This window comes from Protomyctophum parallelum (assembly GCF_964188405.1).
Source record: "Protomyctophum parallelum genome assembly, chromosome: 18".
Classification (NCBI taxonomy): Eukaryota; Metazoa; Chordata; class Actinopteri; order Myctophiformes; family Myctophidae; genus Protomyctophum; species Protomyctophum parallelum.
Genome location: NC_139716.1, coordinates 20,978,545 through 20,993,328, shown reverse-complemented (window position 1 = coordinate 20,993,328; position 14,784 = coordinate 20,978,545). Strand labels below are relative to the sequence as shown.

Below are 14,784 nucleotides of genomic sequence, written 5' to 3'. Positions count from 1 at the left end.
GCACACACACACACACACACACACGAACACACGCACACACACACGCTCTCAGAGGTCCCAGTGTTTAGGGTGTGTGTGTGTGTGTGTGTGTGTGTGAGAGAGTTGTTATGCAGTGTGAGAGCATGGTGTGGATATAGACTTTTGTGAGTTAGAGGGTAATTGTGAAGTTACTACACCGACTAGACACGTTGAATACCAGGAATAGAAAGCATTGGAGAGAGAGAGAGAGAGAGAGAGAGATAATAAAAAATAAAAGCATTCTGAAAGAATATATATTCAAATATTTGTGCCGCATTTTCACGATTTTTCTAAAATAGCAGACCTACAAGCTCATAGCGCGCCACTCAGTGGCGCGCTATGAGCTTGTAGATCTGCTATTTTTCAATAGCTATAAGTTTAGTCTTCTGAAAGAATATATATATTCAAAGATTTGTGCCTCATTTTCACGATTTTTCAAAAAAAATAGCAGACCTACAAGCTCATAGTGCGCCATTCGGTGGCGCGCTATGAGCTTGTAGATATGCTATTTTTCAATAGCTAAAGTATAACATAATGCTTAGTTAAAACACCAAAAGGGGTTCCCGCGCAGAATGGGCTAGACATGCTAACAGTCCGGCAACACCTCGGCTCCCCGACATGTGCGACCCGGTTACAAGTTACAACTAAGCCGTGGCTTCCTGTGCAGGTTAGGGTTATAGGGTTGGGTTTTGGGTGTCGGGTGCAGTACTTTAGACAGTTTTTGGTTTAGACTAGTCATGGTTAGACCAGTCATTATAGTCCTACAACTACAACCTATATCTCAAACCCTCACCCTGAACCTAACCTCCCACGGGGCAGCACACCTAAACCTAACCTTAACCCATGTCTAACCAATGACTAGTCTAAACTAAGTATGCACCCCGATGAGATCCGAGTAGAGAGAGCGAGGGTTTCCCTTCCCATGGGTGGCGTCAGTCGTATTATAGCTGCATGGATTCAAACTGCCAACCTTGCATGTGTCGGACGGTGTCTTCTTTTTTTTTTTAATATATGTTTATTGGTAATAGGTTTCAACAATTTAGTACAGTTTGAACATACCTTTTTTTTCTCCCTCACCCCATCCCTCCCCCCAGTTATCGTCATCATCAAAACAATATAAAAAATAACATTAATAATTTAGTACAGACATACAAAAACAAACATACATACAGACATATGATATAAACAGTAGGATACAAAAATAATAATTTAAGCACAGATAACAAAAACAATATAAATAACAAAAAAATAAAATAAAATAAAACAAAATAAATACAATTATGAGTTGGGTTAATCGAGTTCAAGAGATAGTCAGTCACAAGTTATGTCGGAAAAGATTGTGTTCGGAACGTTGTCATACATCACCCTCTATACACAGTTCTATCGTTGCAAAAAACGTTGCAAAAAACACACATAGTATTGATTCAATTAGTCTGTCGGAAGTACCCTCAGATTCTCAAAGTAGGTAATGAATGGTTGAAGTACCCTCAGATTCTCAAAGTAGGTAATGAATGGTTGAAGTACCCTCAGATTCTCAAAGTAGGTAATGAATGGTTGAAGTACCCTCAGATTCTCAAAGTAGGTAATGAATGGTTGAAGTACCCTCAGATTCTCAAAGTAGGTAATGAATGGTTGAAGTACCCTCAGATTCTCAAAGTAGGTAATGAATGGTTGAAGTACCCTCAGATTCTCAAAGTAGGTAATGAATGGTTGCCAGCTAGAAAAGAACCTTTCTGTTGAACCTCTAATTGTAGACTTTATTTTTTCCAATTTTAAAAATCCCATAATATCCTTAAGCCACATAGCTATAGAAGGGGAAGTTGGGGATTTCCATCCCAACAATATTCTACGTCTTGCTATCAGTGAGGCAAATGCTACCATATTAGACTGTTTCTGGGTTAGAAGTTCAAAATCTGATGGCACTCCAAAAATAGCGATGTGGGGTGACGGCTCCAAACGAGCATCAAATATATCAGAAAAATCTCAAATATTTTAGTCCAATAATGTACCAACTTGGGGCAAGACCAGAACATGAGAGATAGGTGAGAGAGCACATCTATCACATTTATCATCAATTCCAGGATATATTGCAGCAAGTTTAGATTTGCAGTAATGAAGTCTATGAAAGACTTTGAATTGAATAAGGCCTAGTCTAGCACATGATGTTGATTTGTTGACTCGATCAATAGCCACATCCCACCATTCATCAAGAAATGTTTCACCCAGCTCGGTCTCCCACCTATTCCTATTTTTGTCCATAGGGAGGATGTTTAATCTCATAAGAGATTGGTAAGTAACTGAGATTTGGCCCCTTTGCCCAGGATGCAGTATTAGGAGGTTGTCCCATGGTTTATTTGCTGGTTTCTCAGGGTAGGAGGGAAATTGATTTTTAACAAAATCTCTCAACTTGAAAGTATCGGAAAAGATTATTGTGGGGTAGATCATATTTGGTGCGAATTTTCTCAAAACTACTGAATACATTTCTCTCATAGAGATCTGAGAATTTGACAAGACCTTTATCTTTCCACTGTTTGAAAGCTAAGTCTGACATAGAGGGGGGGAATAGGTGATTGCCAAGTATGGGACAATTTATAGAGCCATCCTTAAATTTAAAGTGGGAGCGCAACTGTGACCAAATCTTAATGGTGGCAATCACTACTGGGAGTGCTACTGGGAGAGACATTGAGTGGCATGATTTAAATTCCAGTACACACCAGTCAGTTAGAGGGGAGTGGAACCAGTAGGCCATTTTCTGAACATTGGCTGACCAATAATAATAAGTAAAATTGGGTAGAGCTAACCCCCCATCATCACGGCTCCTCTGTAGAACAGAGTTCTTAATTCTGGGCTGTTTACCCCCCCAAATGTTGAAATCATCTGATCTAAAGACTTAAAAAAGGATTTAGGCAAGAATAGTGGAATACATTGAAAGAGGTAAAAGAACGTTGGGAGTTGGGGTCATTTTAACAGACTGGATTTTACCTGTCAAAGATAAAGGCAAGCTATCCCATCTTTGGAGATCTAATTTGACTTGTTCCACCAAGGGTTTGAGATTAGCTGAGAAAAGGGGTGAGAATAAACTGGTGACCTGTACACCTAAATATTTGAATCCTGAGGCAGAGATATTAAATGGCAGCTCTGCCTGTGTGATACGTTTGGCACGGACATTAATTGGGTAGAACTCACTTTTTTGATAGTTCAGCTTGTATCCAGAAAAGGTACCAAATCTTTAAGAATAGAGAGAACATGGGAGGTCAGCATATAAAGATACCCTAAATTCCACACCCTCACGCACTATACCCCTGAATAACTGTGAAGTTCTCAAAGCAATGGACAGTGGCTCGATGGCAATGGCAAATAAAAGTGGGAATAAAGGGCAGCCTTGTCTCGTCCCTCTCGTTAAGGGGAAATATTCTGATCTTAGGTCGTTAGTACAGACACTCGCCCTGGGGGAGGTATATAGTAGTTGGACCCAAGAAATTAAACCATCTCCAAAACCAAATTCTTTAAGTATTGTAAACGGGTAGCCCCATTCTACCCTATCAACCTTTTCGGCGTCCATAGAAATGGCCGCCTCCGGGGTGTTTGCGGATGATGGAGAATATATAATGTTCATTAGCTTTCTAACATTCGAGAATGAATGACGTTTCTGTATGAAACCAGTCTGTTCTTCCGAAATAATATTTGGCAGAAGCTGTTCTGACGGTGTCTTCTTGACAGATGGAGAGAGAGGGGAAGAGTGAGTGAGTGAATCGAAAACAAGTGTTACTGTGCGTGGGTGCGTGGACACTAGAGTGAGACCCATTAGCGGAGAAACGAGAGGCGGAGATTCTCGTCTGATAGATAGGTGTCAAGGGATGGCACTCTGGTGGCAGACGCACGCACAGCACGCACGCACGCACGCACGCAGATAGACAGACACAGTCCTCCTCTTTCCACATCTGTCATCCTCTCCTCATTGTCTCCAATCACAACTGAGTTCACACCAACAGCTGCGAGCCGATGTGTGAACATTTGCAAAATGAAATGAAATTAAATGAATGGCGTGGTGTCAGTCACGGTTATGACTGACACCCGGCCAGCCTCCTAAATATGACAGTTGCGCTCTAAGTGCAGTGGTTCCCTAACCTTTTCGTGTCAAGGACCACCCCAAATTGACACAAATTAGCCCATGTGAAAAGATATGCTATATAGGGACCCCCATACGAGAAGATTTTTTTTACCCCCCGTTTAATGGCATGTCTATGATCTATCTCTGGAACCCACACTGGTCTGATTAACCCATTCTGACCTGAGATCAGATTCTTAAAAATGTCAGTCGTTCTTCGATTTTTCAAAAATAGCAGACTTACAAGCTCGTATCGCGCCACTCGGTGGCGCGATATGAGCTTGTAAGTCTGCTATTTTTCAATAGGTAAAGCACGACATGATGCTAACACCAAAATGGGTTCCCAGTGTGTCATAGAGTTCTCTCTCCCTCTCCCTCTCTCTCTCCCTCTCACTCTCCCTCTCCCTCTCTCTCTCTCTCTCTCTCTCTCTCTCTCTCTCTGCGTAGGAACACTTCTGGAGTGTTGATAAGTCTGAGACTAAACTCCCTCCTAAGCTCACCATCCAGATATGGGACAACGACAAGTTCTCACTCGACGACTTTCTTGGTAAAACGTGTGTGTGTGTGTGTGTGTGTGTGTGTGTGTGTGTGTGTGTGTGTGTGTGTTGTTTAAAATAACGATAAAGGATCCTCAGCAGCAGTCAAACCTCCTTTAAATATGTCACCATGTTATGCATGCCAACACGTTACCAAAATACAAATGTATCATCATAACAGATCTATATACAAACGGGCTGAAAACCAGTCGATTTGCTTGGCCGCTTTGAGCCTGTGGATCTAGCTACTTTTTGTGTGACGCAGCAGTATACAATCAAGTATAGGCTGTTAATCTTCACACAAAACCCCCCCCCCGCCCACAAAAAAATGAAAATATGTACATAAAAGATTTATGCCCGACTGCAACGATATGGACTGTGCGTGCGTGTGTGTGGACGGTTGCGTTTTGGTATGAATGATGTACTACCGTACAGCTGAAGCCCCTGCTGTGATAACATTGATCCTGCAGAAGCAGAGGAACGTTTTCCCGTACCTTGGCAGGAAGGGAGTGGGCTCGGCAAGCTCAAGCTGTCCAAATTCTACCTTTTCCTCTGGCCCGAGACCCCCCCCCCCCCCCCCCCAATCCTTCTCCACCTCCCCGCCCTCCAAAAATAAATCCTCGTCCATTCCTATATTTCCCCCTCATCCTCCTCCTCCTCACGTTTGTCCTCTCTTCTCCACAACTTGTTCCTTTTATTTCTCCTTTTTTCTTCTTCCTCCCTCCCCTGAGACATAGAAGGCTGTCCAAAATGTCATCTATATAGCAGTGGTTTCTTAAAGTGGGGTCCGGGGACCCCCCAGGGGTCCTTGGTGGAGTTCCAGGGGCTCCACAGCTAAATGATAGTTATAGGAACCAAATTGACCCTGTATCTCAGACCAATCAAGCAAATGGACCAACCATAATTGTGGACCCTATACGGGTCGGTTTGACCTGAATTAGGCTACGGACTCCCATTTAATGGCATTTCTATCTCTGGGACCCCAATGTATATTATATATATATATATTATATATATATGTATAAAATCACTGTTAATTTAACTCTGAGAGTAATACAAATGGAGCCAAATGGACCCGTTATGGTCCATTGGTTCCTTTTTGTTACACTCTCAGAGTTACAGATCCCTTAATCTAGTTTTTCGCCACTAGGGGGATCCCCACCGAGTGGCGCGCTACGAGCTTGTAGGTCTGCTATTTTTTTTAAACTGACAGGATTTAGAAGACATTTTTAGAATCTGATCTCGGGTCAAAATGCGTTAAAGAACCACCGTTCTTCTGTGTGTGAGGGCCGATTCATACTCCTATTTTACCGCTGTTTCGGCGCTGTAGTGCCGAAATGATTTTGGCTCGTCAGAAATTTTCAGTAGCACCGAAGAGCCGACTTTAGGACGGTCCCCCCCCCCCCCCAAACCTCAAATGACGTCACATTGTAGGCCGAACCGACTTTTATTCGGCTCTAAAATAGGAGTATGAATCGGCCCTTAGAATCTGGTCTCAGGTCAGAATGGGCTAATAGACTGTACTCCCTCAGGTCACCTGGAGATGGATCTGAACCACATGCTGAGGCCCGCCAAGACTCCGGAGAAATGCACGCTGGAGCTGCTGGCCCAGCCCGCCGACGCCCTGGTCTCTCTGTTCGAACAGAAGACGGTCAAAGGGTGGTGGCCGTGCACGTACGAGCACAACGGAGAGACCACCATCGCTGTGAGGACATATACATGCACTACACAAACACACACACGCGCACACGCGTGCACACGCACGCGTGCAATTAACAAAGTATCTTTTGGGTGTGCATGGTAATGTTTCAAACACGTAGTTTCGGTTCTTGACGCGTTAAAAACCATACATTTCTGTCAAATATGAATTAGTTTTTAATTTGGGTGTTTGATTCCTGTTAAGTTTGAGTTCGTTTTACGAGCGCATTCGTAGTTTCTAGTTTAACATCCCTATATGTTCCTCAGGATCTATGTTCCCCACTTACAAAAGCGGTTAAGGGTTTGTGTAACAAGGGGGTTAAAATTCCCATATTTGGTTTTATAAAAGCTTTTAATAAAGCAATACGTCAGATGCGACCTATTGCTTTATAAAAAAAAACACCCCCCCTCTCTCTCTCTCTCTCTCATTAGCAGGCAACAGTGCAGCACTATCCCTCTCTCTGTTTCTGGCACAACAGCGCCCCTACTGGTATTCATAGTCATATACTGGTGCTCATTAACGTCACATAGGTGAACACGGACATTGCTGTTCCTTGGAGTGGTTGCACCACTCAAAAATTACAAAATAATGTGAATTGCCAATGTACATTGATTGTTTGTTGTGCATGTCACTACAATGGTAGTGCTGTTCAGAATAGCTCTTTTGTCCCTCACCGCCCTCCGTCCGTCCGTCCGTCCCGTGCAGGGCAAGGTGGAGATGTCGTTGGAGATGGTGACGGAGCAGGAACACGACGAGAGACCCGCAGGCGTAGGCAGAGATGAACCCAACATGAACCCTCACCTGGATGAACCACAGTGAGTTATACAATATACTCTAACCCTCACCTGGATGAACCACAGTGAGTTATACAATATACTCTAACCCTCACCTGGATGAACCACAGTGAGTTATACAATATACTCTAACCCTCACCTGGATGAACCACAGTGAGTTATACAATATACTCTAACCCTCACCTGGATGAACCACAGTGAGTTATACAATATACTCTAACCCTCACCTGGATGAACCACAGTGAGTTATCCAATATACTCTAACCCTCACCTGGATGAACCACAGTGAGTTATACAATATACTCTAACCCTCACCTGGATGAACCACTGTGAGTTATACAATATACTCTAACCCTCACCTGGATGAACCACTGTGAGTTATACAATATACTCTAACCCTCACCTGGATGAACCACTGTGAGTTATACAATATACTCTAACCCTCACCTGGATGAACCACTGTGAGTTATACAATATACTCTAACCCTCACCTGGACGAACCACTGTGAGTTATCCCATTTTGGGCGGGAACCCCTTTTGGTGTTGGCATCATGCTATGCTTTAGCTATTGAAAAATAGCAGATCTACAAGCTCATAGCGCGCCACCGAGTGTCGCGCTACGAGCTTGTAGGTCTGCTATTTTTGGAAAATCGAAGAACGACTGACATAGAAACATAGCTTTTTCAGAAAACTGTCAGGATGTAGAAGACATTTTTAGAATCTGATCTCAGGTCAGAATCTCTTAAACAATATACTCTAACCCTCACCTGGATGAACCACAGTGAGTTACAATACTCAAAGCTTTTTTTATGCCAATGTCCCCAGTTTGATGTCCATTAGGCCAGTGGTTTTCCACCCTTTTCGTGTCGAGGTCCGTTATTTATTGGGCACTATTTGTTGCCGAGGACCAACATTTGATGACGTTTAGCTTCTCGGACCCAAAACGACGACAAAAGATTTTGTTTGTCTTCAATTCAACGCTGTATTGATGTAGGTAACATTAGGAGAGATAACAGGGCAAACTTTGACCAAAATAACAATTCTTCTACCTAATTGTGGAGACTTTTTGTAGATTAAGAAATGCAGACGTTTAACAATAATTTTACTCTTGAGAGCATAAAATGGAACCAAATGGACCCGTACGGGTAGGGCTGGACTGCCCACATAAGGCATATTCCCGGTGAGCCGCGACCGTAGGGGGCCGCCATGATAAAAAAAAATCACACCTGTGTGAACCGTGGTGCAACCTCTCTCTCTCTCTCTCTCTCTCTCTCTGTGCTCCGTCAGATTAGCTTTATTATGGATATCAATCCAAGTTGGATTTGCGTCCAGCAGGTGGCAGCCATGTCACATACTTCTCTCGTTCCAATTTCACGCATGCGCACACCACTCGTGCTCACACATACAGGTACACGGACATTGCTGGATGTAGGAGTGGTTGCACCACTCAAAAATGGACAGGCAGGCAGGCCAATAGGCGGCAGGCCACCGGGAAAGGTCCGGGCGTGCTGCCATTCTGCCAGTGCCATCATGATAATTTCACTGTACCTGTATCAGTGAGTGACAAATAAACCCTCTACAAAGGGTTGTGTAGTTGTCTGTTGGTTTGTATAATTTATGTTGTTCTGTAAAAGTGGTGGTATTAGGGCTTGTTTGTTTGTGTGTGCCTCGACGGAGCGGGTGGTAGAGTTTCTGCTATCTGCGCACTGTTTGTGGTGGGCCGGTCTGGGCCAAATTCACGCGAAAATGACCGGGCCGAATTTTTGTCCCAGCCCAGCCCTGCGTATGGGTCCATTTGGTTTAATTTTACACTCAAGAATTAAAGTCCATTTGGTTTACCAACTCTCAATCATTTAGCTGTGGACCACCTGGAACCCCCTCAAGGACCACTGGTGGTCCTTGAGGGGGTTCCACCACTGGTTAAAAACCACTGCATTAGGCCAACGGTCCCTCATTTGATATATTTTATCTCTGGTCGCTGCACTTAATCAGGCACATATCTTGTGTCTGTCCGTGTTTAATGGCCACTCCAATTAATTTCCAATGGAAGTGAGATCATGGTTTGACAAGACACTTTTCTTTGATATATACACGCCTGTTCTGCCCCCCCCCCCCCCAACCCCCCTTTTTATACATTCATAAACTCTTATACATAAAGCAGTTTTTAACCCAAGACCCAGCGTTGCTTTATAGCAACAATTATATTTTAATGAATTACTTAATTATTATTATTTTTTTCTGTTCTTTTTTCACCTAAACGTCATCAGTGATGTTCATTGCATCCATTGGTCATGATATTTGCATATGAATACCCCCCACAGAGGCTGAAATTCACACAAATTAAAAATGTCTGGACCTTTAACCCTAATAAAAGTAAGTCAAATAATTGTAATATATGTTTTTTTGTGATCATTAGAATGTCTAGAACATGTTTTATTCATTATTGTGAAAGATATCCCCCAAATGTAAATTATTTATTTATTATATTATTATAATTATTATAAACCTTTCATCAAACTTTTTTTTTTTTTTTTAACATATTTTTTAGTCATAGTCCTAGTAGTACAAAGTAGTAGTAAGGTTGAAATAATTTTTTTGTAAGTAGAAATGAATGCGGGTAAAGGGATGCATGTTGTTATTATACAGTCTGGAAACAGCCAGACAATTGGAGACGGTCTGGTGGTGGTTTGCGCTCCAGCAGTGCCTCCGGGTGGGGGGTGGCATGCCAAGGAGTGCCAACCATTTATGTGCCATCCCAAATCATGCCCATAAGGGGGACCTACTGTACCCCCTAGCTATGGGATGACAGCGGGAAGATCGGCTGCTTTTGCTATAGAAAACAATGACCTCCTCTCCTCTCCTCTCCTCTCCTCTCCTCTCCTCTCCTCTCCTCTCCTCTCCTCTCCTCTCCTCTCCTCTCCTCTCCTCTCCTCTCGTCCATATATAGGCGTCCGGACACCTCCTTCCTGTGGTTCTCCTCTCCGTATAAGACTCTGAAGTTCCTCGTGTGGAGGAGGTTCAAGTGCCTCATCATCCTCTTCATCGTCCTCTTCCTCATCTTCCTCTTCCTCGGAGTCTTCCTCTATGCCTTCCCCGTAAGTCTGCGCTCGCGTGCGTGCGAGCGTGCGTGCGCGCGTGCGTGCGTGCGTGTGTGTGTGCGCACGTGCGTGTGTGTGTGAAATTAAACTGATGACAGGTGGATCAGAAATTCAATATGTATAATCACCTGAATCCATCCAAAGAATGTTGATGTGCAGAGAGAGAGAGAGAGAGAGAGAGAGAGAGACATTAACTCTTGACTATCTTTCTGTCTTCTAGAACTATGTGGCTATGAAGCTGGTGTCCCCGTTCGGAGCGGCCAATAGCGGCGGAGCTTCCACCGGGCCAAAGGTCGCGAGCCCCCCTGGCTCTACGTCCCTCTAGGGGCTCCTCTAGTCTAAAGGGGCCTGTTTTTGGTTTGTTAGCTTTTCTCTTGTTATATTTGTTATTAAGTCGATGATGTATACCAACCAAAGAAGGATATTGCATACTTTTAAGCACTATAAAACAATGGAAAAAAAATGGAACACAGAATCACATCCTGGAATCATTCTGAGCTTTGCGTTCCTTTATTTCACTGTCTGTCTGTCTGTCGCTATACCGCCTCGCTGGGATAGGTTTCGATGTATCTAATCTATGACCTTGACCTTTTAGTTTGTTAAATTGTTTTTACTGTTTGAAAGACAACGGTGAATTTGGAGAGATTCTCGATTCCCGAGCGCGTCACGGCTGCAGCTCCCCGCTCCTTGGCTGCGGATCACCGCTCCAAGAGATGGGTCAAATGCGGAGAACAAATTTCACTGCGGTGATGTGTGTGACACAAATCGTACGACTTTGACTATGGTCCTCAAGGTCCATCCGTCTGACCATTATGCGAGTGGTCACAATGGTGGGCAGCGTGCATTTTCAAAGCATGTTGATTTTGACAATCAATTGAATGGATTGTGTGTCCCGTCTTGGATCAATATGCTTTTTAAAGTTCCTACTCGTCACATGAAAACAATGACGCCTTCTTTTTTCTTTTTGCCAATTATTCGGGGGCCCTCTTGCAATAATGATATCCTCATGGCCAGTCGTTGCATTGCTGATTTTATCTTCGGTATACCATGCTACTTATAAACACCTACACCAGTGGTTCCCAAAGTTCCCAAAGTCCTTGAGGGAGTTCCAGGGGCTGTGTACAAAGAGTTCCATTTGTACACTCTCAGAGTAAAATGAACAGTGATTTTGAATTTACAATATAAATTGGGGGTCCAGAGATAGAAATGGGGGTCCGTAGACTAATACATTTAAAAAAGCTGATGGGGGGGGGGGGGGGGGGTCCCTGGCATATCTTTTTAAATGGGGGTCCGCGGGCTAATTAGTGTCAATTTGGGGGTCCTTGACATGAAAATGTTTGGGAACCACTGACAAAGTTGCTGCTTTGCTATGAGCCACGACTGTGTGTGTGTGTGTGTGTTGTGTGTGTGTGTGTGTGTGTGTGTGTGTGTGTGTGTGTGTGTGTGTGTGTGTGTGTGTGTGTGTGTGTGTGTGTGTGTGTGTGTGTGTGTGTGTGTGTGTGTGTGTGTGTGTGGTGTGTGTGTGTGTGTGTGTGTCTGTCTCACTCCAGTTCATGAAACGCCACTCTTTATTCTCTTTCGTTCCTTCTGTCTTTCTCGTTAATCTCTCTATAGTCACTCTCATCTCATCCCTCATTTTTTAATGCCTGACCTCTCTTCACAGACCATCCCCCCCCATCTCTCACCCCCCCCCCCCCCCACCCCCTCCGTCAGTGTTTTTTAGGGTTAAGGGGAGGATTTGTTCTCATGCATTAGGAGGTCTAGGGTTATGTGACGCACGCATATGCACGCACACACACACGCGCGCGCTTGCATACGCACGCGCAGTAGGCCCTACATAAATTAGGTCAAAGCCGGCTAAATAAACACAAGGGACATGCAGTACATGCACACCGACATACATGCACAATCTGATATTTGTGTGCACGCATGGACACACACGCACACATGGACACGGCACCACGCATGCATGCACGTGCACGCAGCACCGCCGGAATCCATGCTGTTTGTGTTCAGATCAAATGTGAGATACAACACTGCGTTGTGTGTGTGTGTGTGTGTGTGTGTGTCACGTTCATGTTCTGCTTGAACTTTGGGCTTTCATTACAAAGAGCTCCATTACATTTACTGATCCAGGGAGAGAGACTGCTCTCTCTCTCTCTCTCTCTCTCTCTCTCTCAAGGCAGGAAAAGTTAAATGAGGAGCACTAATCCACCCAGATTCTCTGGGATTTCCTGGTGTGTGCGTGTATGAGCACATCCACGAACATATTTGTGCGTGTGCATGTGCATGTTACTACAGTATATATGCACCCGTTTGTGTGTGCTTGTTGCCTTGTACAGTATATGCCTTAATGTGTGTGTGTCTGCGTAGTGAATGCGCGTGCACGCTCGCATGCATGCATGCATATACATGTCATCTTTTGATGTGGAAGCAGCTCCTGAGCTAGGAGGGAGAAACACAGGGGCTAAGGAACCCACGGAAACAAACGAGAGAAGGCATTGCAGTGAATAAAGGCGGAAGTTATCAGTCCCTCATTGCAGCACAAACCTTTCTTCTTTTAAAAAAATCTCTCTCTCTCTCTCTCTCTCTCTCTCTCTCTCTCTCTCCCTCGCTCATTCATTATTTCTACCCACTTCATTCTCCTGTGACCTGTCCACAATTCTGAAAGTTCATGTTTGTTTACCTTCTCATAATTTATGTTCGAAGTCCACTAAAAACACCCCCTCCCTCCCCACTGCATGGCTGCATTGCCTTGTCTTCTTCAAGCATTTTAGAGTCAGTCTTTCCTCGAGAGGTTTCCAAATATGGACCCTTACAGATCTGTAACTCTGAGAGTGTACAACTGGAACCACGGATCCATTTGGTTCACATTTATACGCTTTCAGAGTTATTATGGGGTCCTTAGGTAACATACTGTAGGTTTTTCTGAAAACATTTTCTTTTTTGAATCGGCCTCATGTCTAAAAGGTTTCAAAACCACTGAGAGGAGAGAATGTAGTGAGTCAGGAGAGATGGCGACACGTGAGCGACGCGTGGTTCCGAGTCCGGCTGGCTGGGATGGCAGCGGAGAAGTTGTAATCATGTGATGTGGTCGATGCACTTTCCAGCCACCTACATTTCTGTAAACCATAAAACTCTGAACCAGTTATGAAGTAGAGATGCCCATCGAGTAAAGACAGGTTGATGGTCGATGTTTTTCTCTAATCTATTGCTTTGGTTGCTTCATCTGCATGATTTTGGTCGCAAACCACATGGTGCTGTCGAGTAGAAATCTCCATATTTCATCCGTTTGTGTTTTGTTTTCATAAATCAATGCCCGCCTATTTTAAAAGAAATACATCGGCTATTTTTTTTGTACAAGCTGAAAACATTTCTGAAAGCTGTTTTGCCCTTTAATGGCTTGCACACTAGGTTGAAAGCCTTTCGATAATCAAAAGAACAGTTAACACAGGTTCTGTTTTCCATTCTCTGAAAAGTATATTTTCAACATACAAGGTTTCCACTAGCCAGCGATGATAAGAAAGTTCAAAAGAAAAAGAAAAGCTCCTTTTATATTCCTTTAAAAGTCCATCTCAAAATGGCTGGGATTTTGTTTTGTGTTGTGAAATGAACATCACAAGGACACTGTTCACTTCTGAAAGCTGCTGAGATGTAAGCAGCGAGTCGAGACTTTGTTGAATATTATCGTGAGAAAAGTGACCGTTTCTTCTGAGGAACTGCATTTTATTTTGTTTAAAGCAGTTTGATTTCTGTGCGTAGAGCGACTTGATATAGGAGTGTGTGTGTTTGTCTTGAGATAGCTTTATATATTTCAGATGTGAGACTTGCTGGTAGGAAGTGCTGTACCCCTTCATCTGCACAGCCCAGCTACAGTATGCCACTGTTCCATAATGAATGTGCCTCCTGTTTGAAAAAAATTGAATTGTTCAAAAAATATATATTTTTTTTATTTTTGTTTACTTTAAAAGCCTTCAAGTTGCCTTAACGCTTCCCATTGTAGACTAATATGCTAACAATTGAACGCACAACTTTCACTTCGTCTCCAATGTTCCACATTGTAATTCAGGGCTGCTGTGGATGTTATTTGCAGGGTGTGTGACCTGACCCCCAGACTGTTGCACATGTATGTCCTGCTGATGTTCTGACATGCTAGACGCTGCTACTTCAGAGTATACACATAAATATTTGAGCATGACAGTGTGGTGTTCTGAAATGCAAAGAAAATGGCCTCAATCAAAACCATATACCGGGCGGAGTAATAATATTCATATACTCGAATAAACTAGAGTCACAGTTGAGGCCCATTTATTCTCAATCTCAACATTAAATACATGACGATACTTCTGTCCGTTCATTTCGTCTGCTTGCGGATAATTATGGAAAGAATGATTTATCCGCACACAGGCCGGCGCAATAATGCAAAGGATGTCAGCAATGCCTGCAATTGCGGTCTGCTGGCCAAATACATGCATACCGTATATGTATGGATTCAGAAAAAGGGAGTATAATGGTCCCTCACTTGGCGCTG

General features: G+C 43.5%; 1 protein-coding gene across 10 annotated transcripts in view; it reads left to right on the top strand.

The window, feature by feature from the left end:
• dysf (dysferlin, limb girdle muscular dystrophy 2B (autosomal recessive)) overlaps nucleotides 1-10,728 on the top strand; it is a 148,192-nt gene extending 137,464 nt beyond the window's left edge. For all 10 annotated transcript variants that reach the window (XM_083789304.1, XM_083789307.1, XM_083789312.1 and 7 more), the window contains 5 exons: nucleotides 4,574-4,673; nucleotides 6,195-6,367; nucleotides 7,067-7,176; nucleotides 10,103-10,250; nucleotides 10,474-10,728. In XM_083789304.1, coding sequence (XP_083645430.1) covers nucleotides 4,574-4,673; nucleotides 6,195-6,367; nucleotides 7,067-7,176; nucleotides 10,103-10,250; nucleotides 10,474-10,578 — 636 coding nt within the window. In that variant the 3' untranslated portion in view covers nucleotides 10,579-10,728. The remainder of the gene's footprint in view (nucleotides 1-4,573; nucleotides 4,674-6,194; nucleotides 6,368-7,066; nucleotides 7,177-10,102; nucleotides 10,251-10,473) is intronic.
• Nucleotides 10,729-14,784: the final 4,056 nt, after the last annotated feature.